The 21,738-nt window shown below is 40.7% G+C and overlaps 1 protein-coding gene across 2 annotated transcripts in view; it reads left to right on the top strand.

The window, feature by feature from the left end:
• Bnc2 (basonuclin zinc finger protein 2) overlaps positions 1–21,738 on the top strand; it is a gene marked incomplete at its 5' end in the record, with an annotated part of 336,957 nt that overhangs the window by 295,743 nt on the left and 19,476 nt on the right. For both annotated transcript variants that reach the window (NM_001106666.2, NM_001415824.1), the window contains 1 exon segment: positions 14,234–16,203. In NM_001106666.2, the coding sequence (NP_001100136.1) occupies positions 14,234–16,203 (1,970 nt within the window).

The following is a 21,738-nucleotide window of genomic DNA, read 5'->3' as shown; positions in this document are numbered from 1 at the left end:
TTATTTTGAATTTCTGAATTTTCTATTTTAGTAATGTATATTGATCATTTCTCTTTCCTTTTCTTTCTTTCCTTTTTTTTTTGCCTAAATTTGTTCAGTAGACCAGCAGCCTTAAATCACCTCTCTTGTGACCAAATATGATAGCTAACATCTCTATTGACATCTTGTGTATAGATATACAGAAAGCACTCACTATTAATGAATGTTTGGATTTATAATTATGCATGCACGTATGTGTGGGTGCCTTTTATAGGAACACATTTAGTCTGAACAATCAAAGGAGAGTGTATCCATCAACAGCCTTGTGTATGTTACAAGTAATAATGTGTTGCTCCCTGATGAATGCTAAAGTAGGAAATTAATCTTTGTGCTCTGCTGCTGTTCTTATGCCCAGAGAACAAAAGTTAAATCTCTCAATACATCTTTCTGTTCAATCACACGCTTGGTCCTCTGTCCTGCTCTCTCCCATTCTAATGACTATGGTAAAGTTCCTTTGGGTTGTCCAATCTGTTTCTCTTGTAAAGAACAACTCCAGGTGTATTGCATGAATTACAATCATCTATCCAAGCTTTGGAAGGTCTGTATCTGCGCCGGGAATGGGCAGGTAGAACAAAGATTAAAACTCGTACCTTTGAACTGCGTACAGTGAAACATTCTAGGGTCCATTTTTGTTCCTTGTCAAGCATTATGGAAAAACACAGGACCCCCAAAATGATTTCATAGAAATATGAAGCCCAGCGACATCCTGCTGACATATAGAGTCTGCCTGGAGATGGAGGGAGGGAATTTTGTGGAAAGCAAAGAAAACAAGAAATACACACCTCAACTCAAGAATGTCAGAAGAGCCCTGGCAAGTTTGGTTTACTGCAGAGCCAGCAGATTTATGGCCGTCCCAGGACATGAGCTCCATCTTTATGTCCAAGAGGAGAAGAAAACAAGGTCATTTGTGGGAAAAACCCCTCTCTTTTCTCCTGTTTCTTGTGTTTGCTCTGTGGGTTTCAAACCATCCCCTGGCCATCCTGACCATAAATGATTTACTCGTTGGGCTCTCACTGGTGTCTCTGTGAATACCCAGTGTCTAAAGAGTTTAACTGAGGAGAAAGTCTTGTATACATTCCTGCCACTGCCATTTCAGAATCACACAATCTGTTGGAGACTATTTATATGGATTTATATGCATAATTATTTATATGGCTTTATTAAAACCTGCCAAAAAAGATACAGTTCAGTCTTCAAGTTGTGGAATCTTCATAAGCCCTTCAAAGTTTTATTGGACAGTGCGGTAGGCAGGTATATGAAGACCCTGTGGGAACTGATTAGGGCAGTTGTCCAAGTTTTAAATAAAATCATGGCTAAGCCGGACATTTAACTGACCAGGAATCAAAATCAGTCCAGAGGAGCCAGTACCTTTAATTATATTAGAAGTAAACAGTTCAGGCATAATCATCAAGGCAGGATCTAGACAGGAGGAGAGGATCCAGAATTCAAGAGAATTTAAGGCTCTCAGAAAGTAAGGAATGCCTTCAGTTACAAATACTCACATTCTGAAAAAGAAGTTAAAACTAAAATTGCTCGTGTTTGAAATATTTTAATTCAAATTAATTGTGTTTAGAGTCTAGACACAGATGATGGAATAGTGGAATTCTGAACCTCATGTCAGTAGGGTGGTTGCTTACACGTGGGGAGCAAACTAAAGCTGGATGCTGGTGATTTGGTAGTCACAGAGCTGGTCATCCACACAACCAAGACTGTAATTTTTATGTGTTCTTCAGTCAAGTTCTTAATTACATTGTTCTCTGCATTTGAATACCTGTTAGAGTAAGAATAATCAAAACGGGCAACTGTCAGACATACAACCTATTTTAACCTGTAGTTCAGAAGTAGGTATTCTATGCTTCAAGTTAAGGACTTGTACATAATTTTATAGCAGGGGGTTAATCCTCTAGAAATACTAATTTATAACTTGGGATTTTTCCCTCAATTAGACAATAGCTCAGTGGTCAGGAGAGGCACTGGAGTCAATCCTTGGTCTCAGAATTTAAAATTTGGGCATTTTTTTTTTAATTTTGGAACTCATTTTTCTTCTTATTAAATATGAAAACATATGGTGTCTTTCAATTTTTTCCTCGGGTTTGATTTACAATAGATATAGGTAACTTGAAAAATACCTTCGGATATTTGAAATGTAATTTTAGACTTTGCTAAAATTTACTCCTCTGAATTTTATATGTAAGACACCTGCTTTATTTCTTTGCAAACAAATGCCCAGGCGAGACATGCATGTGGCTGGTTCTAATTTGGACAGTCTGAAATGCCAAAGTACATTAACAAAGTCCTGTTGGGCCCCAGAGCTTCTGTGATTTACTGTGCTGTAACACCAAGGTGATCTATCATAATCGTAGTCCTAAAACAAGAAACAATGTACAGGTTGTTACTGAGAGAAAAGGAGGTAGTATTCTGCAAAGTACATATTCTCACCAGGGGTGTGTGTGTGTGTGTGTGTGTGTGTGTATGTGTGTCTGTGTGTGTCTGTGTCTCTGTGTGTGTACATGTGTGTGTATGTGTGTGTGTGAGTGTGTGTGTGTATCTATGTGTTTTCCTGTTGGTGTTCTCTTACAAACCCAGAGTCTCATAAATACTAGGAAAGTGCTCTACCACTGAACACCCGCTTAAATGATTGTCTAAAATCCAAAAATAAAACAATATATTTTAATAATTGGATTAGCCCTTTAAAGCTAGTTTCTCTGGCATTTTGATAGTGCCACTTTGTGTAGAAAGTTAATCATTTGTGAGGGTAAATTGTTTAGCTTAATGAGTCTTCACTTTTCAAAAATAACTTTTCACTGTGGAAAATATTTTCCGATCTGTATGTTGTAAATATATAAGTAGTTTTTACCTAGAAATAACCTAAATGTTGCTGCTTCCTTATCCTGTGAGAGATATTCAAGGGTCATGTTCCTTAAACTTCCGGTCTCATCCAAGTAGAAGAACTTTGTGTAGCTTTACAAGTAATGTATGTGCCTCACATCACTCCACCCATCCTGCAAGGTGAAACCTCGTGAATGCTACGGAAGACGGATTTACAGTGAGGTTCATATACAGCAGGGGCAGGAGAATCGGCGTCTTCCGTGTTCACATGTGTGTGCATGTGCATGCACAGGAGTGGAATAACTGTTGCTTAAAATGTTGTATACAGAAAATGCAGAGAACAGGTTTCAGTGTTAGCAGGTGGTCTAGCAAGAACTAATAAGACTCTCATCTTGACAGAAGATTCTTCAGAATGAAACTGTGTGAGAGCGTCAACATTCTAACCACTCGTGTCTTTCTGTAACTTTCTGTGGGGGTAGGTGTGAGAAAAGAATGGGAATATGTTTTGTGTCCAGTTTTTCATGTAGAGATATGTTGAATTTAGCAACAGCTTCTGCAATCACAGGAAATTTTGATGTTGACACACATCTTCCATGACTAAAGACTAACTTGCTCAGATGAGGGAAAACAAGTCAGTTTTCAAAACTTAATCAAGTAAGCAAATAAAAGTAAAGCCCACTTGTGGGGTTTGTTTGCTTTGGTTTGGGGGACTTTGTTTTGTTCTGTTTTGTTTTTTTGGATGTCTGTTTTTTTTTGTTTTTTGTTTTTTGTTTTTTTTTTTTTGCTTATGATACACCTTGACTGTTTTGGTTTTTTTTTTTTTTTGTTTGTTTGTTTGTTTTTCTTAAGGGACATATCTTCTATAGACCAGCAACAAGAAAATAAGGATGTAGTGGGTCAACATTGTATTTTGAAGGTGGAATACGCTCTTAAGAAATTCTTCAAAATGCAAATTTCCAAGTCATAGAAACTGAGTAGGATTTTCAGTACCTAAAACAAATGTTGATTCTTTAAAAGTAAGGTCTAATTTGAACCATTTGGCGCAGTCGCGGTATGAATGAGTAGGTTTCATTCTGCCTACAGATACTGCAGTTGTTACAGCTGGCCTCCTGGAAACATTTGCTTCAAAACTAGAACAGCGGTCACGTGAAAGAGGTCTGTGTGACTCGAGGCAGCATGCGCTTTGTTTACTTACACAACCAGGCTGCTCTGATGTATGTTGTGTATACGAGGGGTGCGTCTCTCTTAGGCAGTACCCAGGAGAAATATGTTTAAATGTAAAAGTTACTAAAACAAATGAGCAGGCCAAGATCCTTTCCCACATGATTTCAAGTGTTTCTCAGAAATTATCACAACATTGCTTAAAAACTTTCCCTAAGTAGTTCCCAGAATTTATTCAAACAGATTTTTTGTGTTAGCATTTTATCTTCCTTTTTTGTTTGTGTGTGTGTGTGTGCGCGCACACACTTATGCACACATATACAGGCACATATATACACAAACATTGGTCCATGGACACTTATGAATGCCAAGTCAGATAAATTTGTGAGACAAACATAGGTTTTGTAAAAAGGAAGAAGATTGGTTCTGAAGTATCAGAGTCCCCAGAGTTAAGGTTTGGTGCTAAAATAAGAACTTAGAAATATGGCTTAGCACTGGAGTGATAGTTTGACATGAAGTACTGTCTTCTAACAAGTCCTTGCATCCTTAGTTTTAGTGACCTGTGGTAAGTCTTGGGAGAATGGACGAGTTTGTGACTAAGTTGTTTCTTCAGAGTTGTTTGTGGCGCCTAAAAGCACATCTTCCTCCAACTGCATCTCATTTGAGAAAATGCCCCTGCAAGATCCAACTGTAAGGCATCTTCTCAATTAGTGATTGATGGGAAAGGGTTCAGCCCATTGTGGGTGGGCCATCCCTGGGACGGTGGTCCTGGGTTCTATAAGAAAGCAGGTTGAGCAAGTCATGGGGAGCAAGCCAGTAAGCATCACCCCGCCATGGCCTCTGCATCGCTCCTGCCTCAGGGTTCCCATCCTCTTCCTTCAGTGAGGAACTGTGATCAGGGTGTGTAAGCCAACTAAACCCTTTCCTGCCCAACTTTTCTTCTTTCTCCCCGCAAAACACCAACCTCACTTCATCTGTATAGTGGGAGGCTTGCCTACATCTGTGTGATTTCAGATAAAGGTCTGAACTCACTGTGTTCTCCTCTTGCGAAATCCTGGGTTGTATTCTGACACACATACTGTTCAGGGTAAGTCCAGCCTGAAGACAAGCGAAGAGAGCGTCTGGATGTCTCAGTATGAGGTTCATGGACATAATCCATGCCAAATGTACTCTGGTATTGGCTCCAACATTTATGAGTGTATTGTCATTAATAAAAATACAGGGAATTTAGAAAGTAGGACTTTCTAAATTCGTGTTTCAAAGTCAGTGAGATGGCTCAGTGGATAAAAGCTCTTGCTGCTTCCAAGGTCTAAGCTCCCTCCCCCAGATTCATCTGGTGAGAGGAGAGGACTACCTCCCCATGTTTTCATCTGACCTACAAATGTGAGCTGTGGCTCACACGTACCCGAACAGAAACACATAAATAAGTCTAGGGATTAGTGCTATGGCGCTGTAAGTTCGTGACTAGAATGTTAACAAAAATTGTCTTTGTTGGTAAAATCTACGTAGAAATTTTCATGTTTAGTCCTCCTATCACAGATTGCCTTACACAGTTTACCTATAGAGACTACGAATATATGTTTGTATTACAGTCACGGGATAATTTAGGAGGCAGAAATCTGTATGTGTGGGAGTGTCACGAAATTTACCATAATTTAACTTCAGGATGAAGTTCACCAAGGTATATGTTAAAGAAAACGATAAGGTTTGGCTAAACATACAGTGTGGGCAGAGACTAAAACGCACACTTCTGACAGAACATTACCATCATCTCAGAGCTCCACAATGCCGCGTTCAGTCAGTTCGTTTCCACAGCGTCAGTCACTGGTAACTGCAATTAGAAGTCTGTTCTCGTAATCCCCCTTTTCTGAATTTTCATTCATTGCATTGGGAGAGTGTGTATCCATTCGGGATCTTTGCAAAGTTACCTATGTTGTAGCATGTGTTGAGAAGCTATGACTTTGTACTGCCCAGTAGCATCATGCTGCACAGCCATCCCACTATTTGTTTCCATTTAGGACCTAAACATCTAGAAGATGTGACAAAATGTATCACGTAAGTTGTATGTGGCGTGCTATCTCGTTAGTTTTAACTTAGCAATAACTGCTAAATGTTACCTGATAGAGTGTGCTTAAGCTTTAGTGGGCTTGAAATTCCATAATCTCTTTACCTTCTTTCTGAGATGTGCCTCTTGCCTTGATACTTGTGTTAACATGCAAGAAAATGAACAGAAGACCTCCAGAGGAAGTAGGTCATGAAAACTTCATTGTCAGTGCAGTTGTGATGAGCTCTTCTAATAAGGCATGCCATGCAAGTCTAGACATGAAGTCAAAACACATTTCATAAAGTTCCAGCTTCGTCATAAGGAATAAGGAGCCCTTAGAGTTTTGTGTCATTTAAGAGTCTAAACATATGGAAAGGACATATTTTTAGTTTTAAGCAAACCATTAGTGGATTTTCTTTTATGACTTATATTTGACTTAAAATTTCTACTTTTTTTCCAATTCTGTTAATAGAGTGACTCATTCTCTCTATGTGCTCACATTAAAAATGTTTTATTAACTCTTTGAGAAATTTGCTCAATGTATCTTGATCACATTCATTACTACTCCACCCCTTAACACCTCCCTAATCTACTCTCATCTCACCTCCCTACCCAATCCTCAGCTTTATGTCTATTTGATTAAGTTCAATAGCCCGTCAGCTCCAATTTGTGTTACACACCCACTCCTTGGTGTGGAGCCATCTGCTCAAGTATGACCAGCCTACAAGAAGCCACGCCATTGAAGAAAACTGACTCTCTTTCCATCAGAAGCACTGCCCAATGCCCCTTAACTGCAGGGCCTCAATCCCTCTCTCAGCTCCATGTTCCAGTGTCGCCTTGCTTATCTTGTGCACGTCTTGTGAAGTAAACCACAGCTGCTGTGAGTTCATGAGTGCAGTGGTCCTGTCATGTACTGAAGACTGTGTTTTTCTTCAACTCTTTCTGATTTCTGCCTTCCACATTCTTTCCATCTCCTCTTGCACAATGGTCCCTGAGCTTTTGGAAAGCGTATGATATGGATTTCCAGTTTGGGCTGTGTATTCTACAGTCACATATTCTCTATATTTGACCAGTTGTAAATTTCTGTATTAAACACACTCCATGCACGCGCGCGAACAAACACACGCAGGCATGCACACATGCGCACACACATACACACACACACAAATCAACTAGATAAATAAACTTCTCTGATGAGCTCTAAGAACTGCATTAATCTAAGAGTAGAGAGATATGAATTTACTTGCTATTTTGATACTGTGCCCATTTAGAAAAATAATACTAGTTAGTTCACCTTTGGAATCTGTGAGCTCCCCAACCATGGTTCTTAGCCAAATTTACAGAACTAAGCATGTTTTTCTTTCTCCGGAGCAGACTTTAAACCAAATCAGAGTATGATTGGTTAGCTCTGTCATGGTTGTGTCACTATTGCACCCATAAGCACGTCTTTCCATGCTGGTCATTATGGCAGTGCACAGGGTTTACATCAGGGGAAAGGTAATATTATTGACAACGTTTCAACCCCAGCAGGCTACAGAACACCTTTCAGTACTATGAGAGCTGTTCTCTCACAGTATGTATCATCAGTGGCTGCCTCTAGGTTCCTGCTCTGTTTGGGTTCCTGTCCTGACTACCCTCAATGACAGGCTGTGATATAGAAATGGAAGTGGAAATAGTCCCTTTTCTCCCCAACTTGCTTTTTCGGTCATGGTGCTGTATCACAGCAATAGAATCCTAGCTGCTTACCTAGAGATGCCAAAGCAACACATCCTGCTGCCATTGCTCTTATTCACACGCCAGAACTTGAATGTAAGATTCTGTTGCTGAAGACACCAACAATGGCTCAGAGGACACGGAAAAGTAAAGTGGTACTGACCATGGAGCATCTTACTTGCTAGCTCTCAGAGTCCTGAAGGGTGTTCCGTAGCCTGCTGGGGTTGAGACATCACGACTAGCCATGATTTAGGCTTATGCAGAAGCCATGGAGGAGTGCTGCTTACCGGCTGGCTTAGCCTCAGACAACCAGCATCAGGGATGGCACCATCCACAATGAATGGGGCCCTCTCCCATCTATCCCTAATTAAGAAAATCTCAGTTGAGTTTCCCTCCTTTCAATTAACTCTAGCTTATGTCAAATTAACATAAAACTACTCAATGTACCTACCCCATTAATCCTTTCCTCCTCCTATCACTGATGGTCTACAATGCCCCTTACCTTAAGGTCTTTTCCCTTTCCACTAATGGCCACTTTCTAGTTCCTTAGATCCTACAGATACTTCAAATTAAGTACACAAATCTAAAGATTTGAAGCTAAGATCAACCTGTGAGTGGGAACATGAGACATTTGTCTTTCTTGGTATAAAGTTTACAGCTCCATCCATTTTCCTACACATTTCATAATGCCATCTTTCTTTACAGATCAATAAAACTTCATCACATATAGCCACCAGATTTTCATTATCCATTTATCAGTTGATGGATGTCTAGGCTGTTTCCGTGTCCTAACATGCCCTAACTATTGTGAATAGCTATGAATATGGATGGGCATGTGTCTCTGTAATATAGGATAGATACTCATGGGCTTACCCAGGAGGTGTACATTTAAGTCTTATAGAAGCTCTATTTCTAATTTTCTGAGAAAGCAGCAAATTGATTTCTACAATGGCTGCACGAATTTGCATTTCTGCCAACAGTATATGAGGGATCCCCATTCCCCACACCCTAGGCAGCATTTGTTGTCTTTTGTTTTCTTAATCCTAGGCATTCTGGTTACGGTAAGATGAGATCTCAGAGTGTTGGTTTTAATTTCTCCGATTGCTAAGACTGCAGTTTCTGCTACTGCAGCTCTCTGGTGTAACCTGACACCAAGAATTGTGATAGCCTCAGCAGGATTTCTATTGCTTGGGAAAGCTTTGGTTATTCCTGTCCTTTGTGCTTCCATACGTGCTTTAAGATTGCTTTTCGGTTTCTTTTAAGAATGGCGTTGAAACTCTGATGGAGATTGCAATGACTATAGGTTGCTCTTGGTTAGATAGTCATTTTCACAATATCAATCCTACCGGTCTATGAACATGGAAGGTCTTTCCATCTCTCCTATCTTCTTCAGTGTCTTCAATGTTACAATATTTGCATTCTACAAGTCTTTCACTTTCTTGGTTAGATTTTTTTTCAATTATATTTTTTATGTTACAGCTAATTTGATTGTTGCCCTGATTTCTTCCTCAGTATTGCCTGCCTCTTAACAAATGAAGTAATGCTTTCAGTATGCACTGCATTTGGTGTTGCTCAGTTTTCCATGAACAGAAAGAGGATAGTTATTTTCCTCTGTGCTGTGACATGCGAGTGGCCTGCTGCAAACACATGTGACCTCATTCTTACTCTGATCGTGAGATCACTTGGTAGGTCCATCCCAGCACCGCTTGGCTGGTCTCTCCTTAATATCTCTATTGTCCATCTCTCCAAATGAGATTAACCAGCAACCTACCATTGTATCTGTAAACCACAAGTCTTGTAAGAGGCGGCATGGAGAGGTGTTTAAAAAACATTCTTCTAGGCTGGGCATGGACTTGAGATATAGAGCACTTCTTACTTTACTCAGTACCTTGGGTTTAGTCCTCATCCTAAAGACAACAAACAACACCAAGAAACACTCTGCAGATCTATTTAAAAACAGATAGCTATCTATAAGGAATATGACATTTTCTATGAAGTAATAGGATGTCTGTTCATATAACAGGGTTAAATGTTAGTATTTTATTCATTTTAGACTTTTACTGAACCTGATAAAACAGGTTTTTAATGCTTGCTACTTGTTTTTCAACTTTTTAAATTAATAATATAGCCAGTTATTTACAGAAATCTAATACTTATAATCACACCTTACATTTAACTAATGGTACAAATCATATTATCATCTTCTTTTGTAAATATCATTTTCCAGTCTAATAGGTTGGAGGTCAGTGAATTCTGGTTACAAATAGAAATAAAGTCTAAAGGAATTAATTCACCAAGTCAGGAAGTCAGGAGAGGAAGTCAGGAGTTCAGTTTTATACTTAGACCTTAATGAATACATATATAAGACTGGTGTCATATTACATGCTTGTCATTGTGGCCATAATTTTCCTATGTCTACATATGCCAACATTTTGCTTGGCTAGTACTCACTCCACTGCAGTATCTCATTTTTTATGACTCCTGTTCACTTGAGAAAGTTTATTTGATTATCTTTACTTCTCAAACATGGAGGCAGTCTAGTTTTTCCTCCTAGTCAATCTTGAATCAATATTTAAATACAGTAAAAATAAATTACTAATGAAAATCCACGCCTGTAGTTACTGTGATAGAATTAAGTTGTCCTAAAGGTTTTCAAATGGTTAATAGCTATGATAAATTACTTGACGTTCATATTTTGGTGTTTGTTTTTGTTGTTGTTTGTTTCTTTGTTCATAAGGTCTTCAGGCTGACACTGGTCCATCCAAATCAGTGGTTCTCAAACAATGGGTCGTAACCCCTTCAGGGCGTTGCATATAAGATATACTGCATATCAGATATTTACATTATAATTCACTACAGTAGCAAAGTTGTGAAGTATCAATGATACGATTTTATAGCTGGGGACACCACAACATGAAGAACTGTTACAGCCTTAGGGAGGTTGAGAACCACTGTAAATGACTATAAAACATGCTGGTCTTAGCCACTGAGTGAATGTCACTACACTAGACCATCTGTCCCATAGAGTTTCAGTAAATGCTCTGCTCATTGCCATTGATGTTTTCTTCTTCCTTTAAACCAGCTTACTCATAAATATACTAAAACAAGGAGCTTGTGAACGCCTAACATCCTTCCCCGCCCCAGTTTTTACATTTGCAAATATGATAGTTACTAGGTAATGTGATCAAATAGGAACGAAATATCTAGTGGAGGCCGTTGCGTTGCTGGGATCCAGAGGGTACTCAAAGGGTCCACTGACCTCCAGAAATCGATGGTGTTCTTCACTATACTTCTAGTAGACATTATCCTCATACCTTGTGTTTAACTTAACAGTAAAACTTCCTTTTTTGTGATTCAAGCTAATAGTAAAGATCTGCTCCTCCCTTACCTGCACTTTCCTTTTAAACCCAAATGAAGTAGCCTTAATGTCATAGCCTTAATTTTGGCAGAGGTAGCTACTGAGAACTAACAGAATTCTGAACAACAGTCATTTTAGAAGTGGCAGCAGGCACTGTAGCAGCCAGGAGTAAAAATAAACCATGTAGAATGGCTGTGTACCATGGAGAGAGATGGGAAGATTAGTGAAATAGGATGATGGTGGTGGTTTTGATGATGGTTCATATTGGTTGCTATGGTTTCTCCGGCTCATTTAATTCCATAGACAGTGGTCTGTGTATGTATGTTGACCTATAGTTTGAGGTTCAGGATGCCTGGACAGAACCTGGAGACGACATGATTGCACCCTAACTACTCAGGCGGAGGTTCAGCCTAACAGAAAAGAACAATCTCAAGAGGCAGTTGATAGCAAGAAGCAGTGGTATTAAAGGAGGCAGAGCATAGTTCTAGATAGCCTTGCTCTACAGTCTACTCATTGTCCTGACTACGCAGTGTGTCACAGAATGATGTTCACTGCGTACTGTGGAGACAGTGAACTGAAACATCAGAATTTTGGCATTCAAGTCTTGGACTCCAGGAGAGCTTCTTGGAACCTTCTGAGAGGTCTCACACGTCACTTCTGATTTCTTATCTGTTTAATGTTCCCCATACTCTGGATATGATCCTGGCTGCATGGAGGTGAGTGGTGCTGTCAATGAAACAATGAATTTAAAATCAGTTTCCTTGCTTACCATTTTTCAGCACAAACATTTCCTTCTGTTCCTCACATCTCAAAGATGAGGCTCCAAGTAACATCGGTAGCTTTTAGTGCCATTGTCTAGTAGCTGTTGCAGCACTCCAGAATCTTCTGAAGTTAGTAGCCGCCCATGGCATTACATGCTTAACAGAGAGCTTGTGAGAACATTTCATCTTATAGGCAATTATTTCTATGTATTTAGGAAGGGACAAGCATTTTGACAGTTTACATAGGAAAGGACAAACTGATAAAAGGAGTGGTATACAACTATCATAGCTGATTTCAAAAAGTAATTCAGATAAATATGGATACCTACTCATTCACACTAGCTTTGACGATTCTGAATATGATGGTGTCTAGAGGGAAGTTTATATCCAAAGGCTGAGGATAGGCGTTTCCATTGCAAGAAGGGTAAAGGTTCCTTTAATCTCATACTGCTTCTCTAGAGGGACATCACAGTTCCCTGACATAGTTGTTGAAACAAGGGAATCAAGGTTGATACAGCACTGTTTACTGTTGTTGAATATAGAGTCTTTCTGAATGTTTTACGAGTTTTTCCACTAATGTTATCTTTTCTGGTCTAATATCCCTAGGACCACACAATTACATCTTAACCCCTCCTGCTGTAACTGTTGTTTACAAAGAAGAAATGACCGACTCTCATATCACACTTTGAAGAGTTTTATCCAGTATTTTATAGACTGCCTCTCACTTTGGTTTTCCTGATCCTTTCTTATGACTAGGTTGAAGAAAAAATGTTTATAAGACCACCCTTGGGGTTGGGGATTTAGGTCAGTGGTAGAGCGCTTGCCTAGCAAGCGCAAGGCCCTGGGTTCTGTCCCCAGCTCCGAAAAAAAGAAAAAAGAAAAAAAAAGACCACCCTTGGCAATCGCCATATGCCGTCAGGAATTTAAGATGCTGATATGTCTTCCTCCATTGATGTTAACTTTGATCAGCTTCTCAGGGCAGTGTCTGTTAGATTTCTCTAGTGTCAAGTTATAATATTTGTCTTTGTAATTAATAACTGTGTTGTCACTTTAAGTTTGTGCTGAACCCAAGACCTTACACATGCTAACCCTGTTTCCTACAGCTGAACCACTTCTCCAACTCCCTAAACAAGACTTTGTTTTTCTAGAAGGTTTTTGGCTTTCATAAGCTGATGGTCAGAGTTAGAGCAAGTGTCATACACAGAAGGTTGCAGAGGTCCCCGCTCCTGGTGGGTCTAAGAGATGAGGTCTTAAAAAATTCACATAGTCATTATTTAGCTGTTTGAATAGATTTCTCTCAGCCCATGCTAAAATGGATTGCCTGATATTATGTTGCAGGATTTTTAAGTCCTACCTCCAGGCAAATCTCATAGTTACTAGCAAAAATGAAAGTGTGAAATGCTTTTTAATGTATATTTAACAACACATAGTCTGATGGCTGCTGATGTGTAGTCTCTGTGGACTTCCCTTGCTATCAGAGGAGGATGCTGACAGACAACTTTTTACATGTTTATTCTATCTAAAGCCAACACATGCTTTTCAAATATCTATTCCCGTCCTTCACAACAAAATCCTAAAATGTCTTTTACTTGAAGAGTACCTCAAATGTTAAATGGCTGGATTACAATAATTTTTCAAGAAGGGGAAGTTGCCATTCACAAGTGATATTTCCTTTACCTCATGAGAGCCTACGCTCAGCCAGGATTAAAGTACAGCCATTTTAAGAAGACAATATGCATTGGAGTACTGGGGTTGTGCGGGAGAAACGCTATTTTACTAATTTATTTTTAAATTCCAAAAGTCACGTAACTCCTACTTAATGGAATATCTGTCATATCTGTCATTGAATCTGGTGACGTATCTGCTTGAGTCGAAGGAGTATATTTCATGAACTGTACTTAATTCTTTCCTATGGTGTCATTATTTAACAAGAATTAGGGTACACTTTTTTTGCATTTATACTAGGTTGCACAGCAAGAGTTCACATCTTATACTAATATATGCTAAATGATTGCATAGTATATGTTGTTAAAGTGACAGTACTGAAGGCATTTTAGATGGCAGAGCCCCAGTGGTCTGCATTTTGTTTGCTTTGACATCATTAAACTCATTCTGTTTCTATAACTGCGACTGTAATTGCTGCATTTGCACGGCAAAAGGAAGTTTGCTTCGTGTGTTAACTTTTATTAACACTGCTTACATGCTGTTTTCTGTCCTTGCTCTCTGTGTTTCATAAGCTGGCAGAGCACCTTCAGTTGCATTGAATAATTATGCACAATCAATAAGTTTCTGTCTTTGTCTTTGTTGTTTCTTTGATGTGGCCTGTAGGACGCTGCTGGCAAAGTGCTGGACCGCTGGGCCATCATGTCTCGGGAAGAGGAAATCATCACCCTTCAGCAGTTTCTGCGGTTTGGGGAAACCAAATCCATCGTGGAGCTTATGGCCATTCAGGAGAAAGAAGGGCAAGCTGTGGCCGTGCCGTCTTCAAAGACAGACTCGGATATAAGGACTTTCATCGAGAGCAATAATCGCACCAGGAGCCCTAGCCTCCTCGCCCACTTAGAGAACAGCAATCCTTCTAGCATTCATCATTTTGAAAACATACCGAACAGCCTTGCATTTCTGCTTCCGTTCCAGTATATAAACCCTGTCTCTGCCCCACTGCTAGGGTTGCCACCCAACGGGCTGCTTTTAGAGCAGCCCGGACTGAGACTGAGGGAACCGAGCATTTCAACCCAGAATGAGTACAACGAGAGCAGTGAGTCTGAAGTATCGCCTACACCATATAAGAGTGACCAGACGCCCAATAGAAATGCCCTGACTAGCATCACTAATGTGGAACCCAAAACTGAGCCAGCGTGTGTCTCCCCCATCCAGAATTCTGCCCCAGTCAGTGATCTAAGCAAACCTGAACACCCAAAAAGTTCATTCCGGATTCACCGTATGAGAAGGATGGGGTCAGCCTCGAGGAAAGGAAGGGTTTTCTGTAATGCCTGTGGGAAGACATTCTATGACAAAGGCACTCTCAAAATCCACTACAATGCTGTTCACCTGAAGATTAAACATCGATGTACCATTGAAGGCTGCAACATGGTCTTTAGTTCCCTTCGAAGCCGGAATCGTCACAGTGCAAACCCCAACCCCCGCCTTCATATGCCTATGCTAAGGAATAACCGAGACAAAGATTTAATTCGGGCTACATCAGGAGCCGCCACTCCAGTCATAGCAAGTACAAAATCAAATCTCACACTCACGAGTCCTGGCCGGCCCCCGATGGGTTTTACCACTCCTCCACTAGACCCCGTCTTACAGAACCCTCTCCCAAGCCAGCTGGTATTTTCTGGGCTAAAGACTGTACAGCCAGTTCCTCCTTTTTATAGAAGTTTACTTACGCCAGGGGAAATGGTGAGTCCTCCAACCTCTCTCCCAACCAGTCCCATCATTCCAACCAGTGGCACCATAGAGCAGCACCCTCCTCCACCCTCTGAGCCAATAGTGCCAGCAGTGATGATGGGTACTCACGAGCCCGGTGCTGACCTGGCACCTAAGAAAAAGCCTAGGAAGTCAAGCATGCCTGTGAAAATTGAGAAGGAAATTATCGATACTGCTGACGAGTTCGATGATGAGGACGATGATCCTAATGATGGTGGGACCGTGGTCAACGACATGAGTCACGGCAATCATTGTCATTCCCAAGACGAGATGAGCCCAGGCATGTCGGTGAAGGACTTCTCTAAGCATAACAGGACCCGGTGCATTTCAAGAACTGAAATAAGAAGGGCTGACAGTATGACATCTGAGGACCAGGAGCCTGAGCGGGACTATGAGAATGAGTCCGAGTCTTCAGAGCCTAAACTCGGTGAGGAGTCCATGGTAGAAGATGAGCACATTCACAGTGAGGTGAGCGACAAAGTCCTGATGAACAGTGAACGAGCCGATGAGAACCACAGTGAGCCCTCGCACCAGGATGTCATCAAGGTCAAGGAGGAATTTACAGACCCCACTTACGACATGTTTTACATGAGCCAGTACGGACTATACAATGGCGGGGGGGCCAGCATGGCTGCCCTGCATGATAGTTTTACATCGTCTCTGAATTATGGAAGCCCTCAAAAATTCTCCCCTGAAGGTGACCTGTGTTCTAGTCCAGACCCCAAAATCTGTTACGTGTGCAAGAAGAGCTTCAAAAGCTCCTACAGCGTGAAGCTTCACTACAGGAACGTTCACTTAAAAGAAATGCATGTCTGCACAGTGGCTGGCTGCAATGCTGCCTTCCCCTCTCGTCGAAGCAGAGACAGGTCAGTAAATCTCCATTGGCTCCTCCTGCTGAGGGTGGGGGACCAGTTCAGTCAAGGCGGACTCAGAAGTTAGATGTTTTTGATGCACCGTAAGGATTGCCCATATTGACCACATGATCACGAAACTGCCATGCTCGATGAAGGCTTTGCGTATTCAGTGCTTGTTGTGATTAAGCATGCAGAATCATGTCATCTTACCTGGTAATGCACGCCATTTTTCTCTGTGTATGTGTATATGTATGTGTACGTGTGTGTTTTCATGCATCTAGGTGTGAATAAGTTAACAGTACATGGTTCCTTGTCTCCCCATGAACCTTTTCTTAGAAGCCACAGATCTTATTTCATTCATATATATATATATATATATATATATATGTATATATATATGAATATGTATATGCACACATTTTCTTTGCCTTGTGGCTTTTAAATTAAACCAATATATTATCTTCACACACACATATTTATCCAATATAGAAACAGAAATTTACGGATGGAAAGAACCATAGGTCCAGGACATCGAGACAGCCTGCATTGCCGTAGGTATAACCAGAAATGTTATCATTCCTTACATGAGAATTTAGTGTGTTCTTCAGTTCATTAAGAATCATGAAACTATCAGAAGACGAGGCCAAAATAATTGTTGATGTGGTGGAAGCGTCTGGTGGTGTGGATTTCTTTATTTCAACTCCATGGTGTCTTTGAGCACATCTCTAAAATGTGCTCTGCCATGGCACCTCAGCACAGAAGTGGGGACATGCCTAAGTTCATACTTTAGGATCAGTTAGAATATATTACGTACAGCCGTCGGATGGCATCACTTTCTAGTTATGTAACTAGCTCTGAAAGCATGAGACGTAAGCAGAGGCAGCTGGTCCTAAACCGACCATGCTCTGTATTCAGTATGAATGGAATGTCGGGGATTCATGTAGACAATGAGGTGGTCCTTCACTCACACAGGATGAGCCTTTGAGCAAGTCTTTTACATAGTACCCCAGCCCAACTCAGATCATACACCACCCAATCCTTCCTACTTCAAGGGATATACCATTTGGTTTACACTAACTTTTTAATATTTTTCAGGTAGAGTTGTATTTACTAGTTTTAATATATGTATGTATGGAAAAAAACAAAATTAATGAGTTTTCCAAAGACCTACCATCATCCTATTCTAGTGTTTCTTTGTTGGTCTTTGATGAGGCAGAAAGTAATGAAAGCCCCCTGGGACTGACGTGGCAGTCCATCCTGTAATCATTGCACTTGGAGGAGCTGGGGACAGCCAGTTAGAGCCCAGTATGGGCTACTAAACCCCTGTCTTGACTATAAGGCAGTTTGACCTGTCTTTGAAACATTTTCATATATAAAAGATCAATCGTGTTTATTAATGAATATACATATTTTTCTTTTAATTGAAACAGAAGGGGCCAAATTCTATTCTTTTAATGATTCTCTACCTCCACTATCGTGGTTCTATTTCTAAAAGGTGTGTGTGTGTGTGTGTTATGTTCTCTTCATTTCCCAGCTCTCACTGAGAGCTTCAAGGAATTCCAGATAGTATACCAATTCTTCAGTACTGCTACCACCCATTCCAAAATTGTAATATTATCCTCAGATTTCAAGCAGTGTATTAGAAATGATAAGGTTAATGCATTGAAAATTTTTCATTGAAAAATTTAAACAAATATAAAAGACTTGTGAAAACTTGCATAAAATATTTATAAAAATGGAGTGTTTGAAGACAAGCCAACACATAAGCTTATTTGCATGAATTCCTTTCACATTTTAGTTTGCTGAAAACACCACAGTTCATAACACTGGACAGACTAGCGAAGGGTAAGATAGGGACCCACGCTTGGTGCTTTTACTAATGAACAGTTAGTAGAAAACACAGGTGCTCCTGTGTCTGTGTCTGGACACAAAAGGAAGTGCTGTGGAGGTAGAATGTGTTTGTCTGAGGAAAAACATTTACTAACAGACAAAGCATATTTTAGTTGCTGCTTTTATTGTAAGGACTGGGGAGGTTAGCCAGTGCCAGCCACGCAGAAGTTAGAACCGTTGTCTTCTAAGCACAGAGGACTACAGATGTAGGAGGATACATTGTATGAGGGGGAACTAGCATACTATACTTAAACTTTTTTACTTTAGATTTTTATCACATGATAAATGACAAAATTCAAATTTAAAGAAATTATTATAAAGTGAGAACTTTTGATTCTTGATTTTAATTTGGCTTTCAAATTAATGGACAGATGTTTTGATCCCAGGCTAAATTTTAATAAAAACGTACTTTTAAGTTTGGCTTGTTGTTTTATCAAACAAAAGTATTCATCCTATTGAGATGATGACTGAAATTAAGAGAGCGATGTGAGGCTAACTGCCACCAAGATAACAAGAAACAGTGATGCCACTGAGTCTTCCTGACTCTCAGGACGTGGACTTGGGAACATAATTAAATTCCTCTTTCGGACTTTTACCATCTTCCATGAACGATGTCAGCCAGTGACTGTGTCCCCTTGCACAGAGGCTCTCAGGTCTTGTCTCTCATCTGCCTTTGATTTACCCTGTTGGGTCTTCTCCTTAACTGCTATGCAAACTCCAGAGAGCCTGTCTTCCCTTCCTTCAGGCAGCTTCGATGCCATAGACCCTTTAGGACTTTTCTTACCTTTCTCTTTAGCCAACAGGCCTTTCCAAGAAAGGTCTCCCGTGTCTTTAGACCTCCTATCTCCAAACTGTTCTTTCTACTCTGAAGAGGCCTAGCTTCATCAGTCCCTGTCTTCCTTGTACAAATAAAGCACCAGAGGGGCCATTCCTTGTGGGAACTATCATGTGATTGCTGAAGAGCAAAGGGCTCCTAGGACACCAGTAATAAAGCTTCACAGGGTTTCCTCCTCTCCTCTCTCTGACAGTGCCTTGTCCTTCTAGTACCTTATAGGAGTTGGAAGCACACGGGGTGCATTTGGGGTTGTCTTAGGCATGTGAATAAGATGGAGATGGAAGGATGTTAAGTGTTTAGGTTTGACAGTGAGAGAAAGACAATGCATGTAAGGTTTGTCAGGGCTGACAGTAGACAGCAACATTATCAGGGTAGCCTTCTGTGTGTACTTGTCAATAACAGTATATTTGCTCAATCAAAGGTCCGCATTCATGACAAAGAACAAGCTAGTATGCACGACTCATTCACCTAATCACTAACCAGCTGGGAGAATGACCTTTTTTGAGTGGCTGAGTGAAATGTAAACCATTTACTAAGGGGTGTGGTGCTTGGAGAGGATTACCACATTGCTTCCTTATTTATACCCTGATTTTTCTACTGCTGACTTGTGGTTCTGTCAGGGAATGGGAGGCCGGGTTGTAGAACTGTGTACATGACATATGCCCCATGAAGAAGTTCTGCCCACATGGCCCGGAACTGCAGTGCTCATAGGAGCATTATAGTCGCACTGGGCACAACGTTACCTGTGTACATTCTGTGCTCATCCTCTGACATATGTTTGAACCTTGGGATGGTTCGCTGGCCACTCACCCGATTGTGAGAAAAGCCCATACATTTGCTTCTTATTTGGACGTGGGGGTGGCAAACCAACAGCTAAATCCAATTCTGTTTTCCTCAGTTTGCTCTGGGGATGAGAGATGTTTTTTGAAACCCTGTCATTCAGTCGAAACGGATGGTCTGTATAGAAAGACATCATCCTTGTGACCTTTGCTTTGTTCCTTTGTTACCGTCTCAGAGTAATTGCTGAAGTCTGCCATACATTTTATAAGGAAGGTAAATGCCTCTTCTTGATCTTTAAGGTGTGTAGAGGTTGGTTCAGCCAGATGAATAAATTTTAAAACAAAATAATATCCGCCTAGGGTGATTTATAAATAAATATGAGGCAGCCATTGATTCCAAGTGTGAACCTTCTTTTTGATTGCTAGTTAAATCAGTCCAAATTTAAACACATAAACTTCTTGATTCTTAGGGAGGCAAGACATCTGTATTTGATTTGTTAAAACCTGCTGATGTCTCCAGAACTAAATTTGTTCGTGTATAGGCCTCTGGGTAACCATAGCTAAACGCAGAGATGTATAGGTTCTGCTCACCTTATTACCTGACTTCTAGCCCTGTACAGGTGTGCAGGAATAAATTAACATGCACTCCTCCGACGAGCCACTGCATATATTAACAACAGAGGTGAAGACGTGCCAGCATGCTACCTGCCTCCTGTTATCACCTTCTCATCAGAGCAGATCCATCTTTCCATCATTCTCTCCCTTTGGAAACTTACAGAGAACTTTTATAGAGAGGGAGCTTTTCAATAAAGACCAGGCGATACCTCCAAGACACGAGCCACTTAGCACCAGTTCAAGGGAACTATTAGTATATGTGCCCTAATGTAATTAGCTGTCAAATAGTGTGTTAATCCTCAGAGGAGAGCCTCTTAATAGATAGCAGCTTCATTTTCCTGCATTGTGCCCAACCCAATCTCACTTCTCTGTTTTCAAAATTCTTTACAAAGTGGAGTTGTGAAGGTCCTCTGGCTTTTAAACCTTAAGAGATGTTTCCCCAGGCTCCTCCTCCTGTAGGTTTCACAATAGAGCCAGAAGATCAATAGGCCTTTTGTACTTATCTCCATTACTTTCCATCAAAAGCAAACAAACAAAGTAAATCCCCCTCCTGAGTAATTGCTGGTTGTGCCCTCCTCAAGCAAAACTTTGGTAGTAAGATAAACTTCCGGTGTCATTCTTGTCCCTGGGGTTCTTTTTATACACTGGGAGAAGAGCAGTGAGCAAAACGGTCTCCTTGTATCGTGGGGAGAGACTCTGTCAAGCCTAAAGTGAGCCTTGGATCTTCCTAATGACCTCCTGCTGGCCCAGCTGGATGCAAGACAAGCTCATTTAAACCTCTGCTGACCTTTCACTCCTCCAGAAGAACTGCAGCCTTCACTGCCACCATCTTCAGAGCCGTGTGCCACAGAGACAGCACAGGGGCCAGCAAACGATTTCCCTTGCACGTGCAAAGAGGTATTTTCTAAATTCTGTAGAGTGAAGTTCCTATGAAATCTCCTGTGACTGAGCAGTTCCCACTACAAACAGAAGACTTCCAACAAGCCTTAATCCTCGCCCTTCCTAGAAAGGATCATGCCATTCTTCTTAACAGCATTGAAAATTCTGGCAAAATACCAAAGAAGGCACATCTTTAGTACCCAGGCAGTATGTTCATGACATACTAACAGGACAACCAAAGGGTTGTTTTTCCTGCCTCCTGTTTCTGGGCCACCAAAACTAATAGGCTATGTTTTTATTCTTTTAATCTTTCTTTCTTACGAGAAATGTCACTTGAGATACTTGTTTCCACAGACAGTCCTGATAGTAAGAAAGTGACATGAGACTGTGTCTATACATTAAAATTCTCAGGTAACCCTGGCAGGATCCCTGCCCCTAAAGTAAAAAGCTTCTAGCAAGTATTGTTTGTTCCTTGTTTCCAAGGACAAGGAGAGATGTCGCTGCTGAATCTCACCTGGAGGTTGTCCTTCCTGTTTCCTAAGACTACTC

The sequence above is a fragment of the Rattus norvegicus genome, chromosome 5 (assembly GCF_036323735.1).
Source record: "Rattus norvegicus strain BN/NHsdMcwi chromosome 5, GRCr8, whole genome shotgun sequence".
NCBI lineage: Eukaryota > Metazoa > Chordata > Mammalia > Rodentia > Muridae > Rattus > Rattus norvegicus.
The sequence above is the reverse complement of the archived record's forward strand: the minus strand, read 5'-3'. Positions and strand labels throughout refer to the sequence as shown.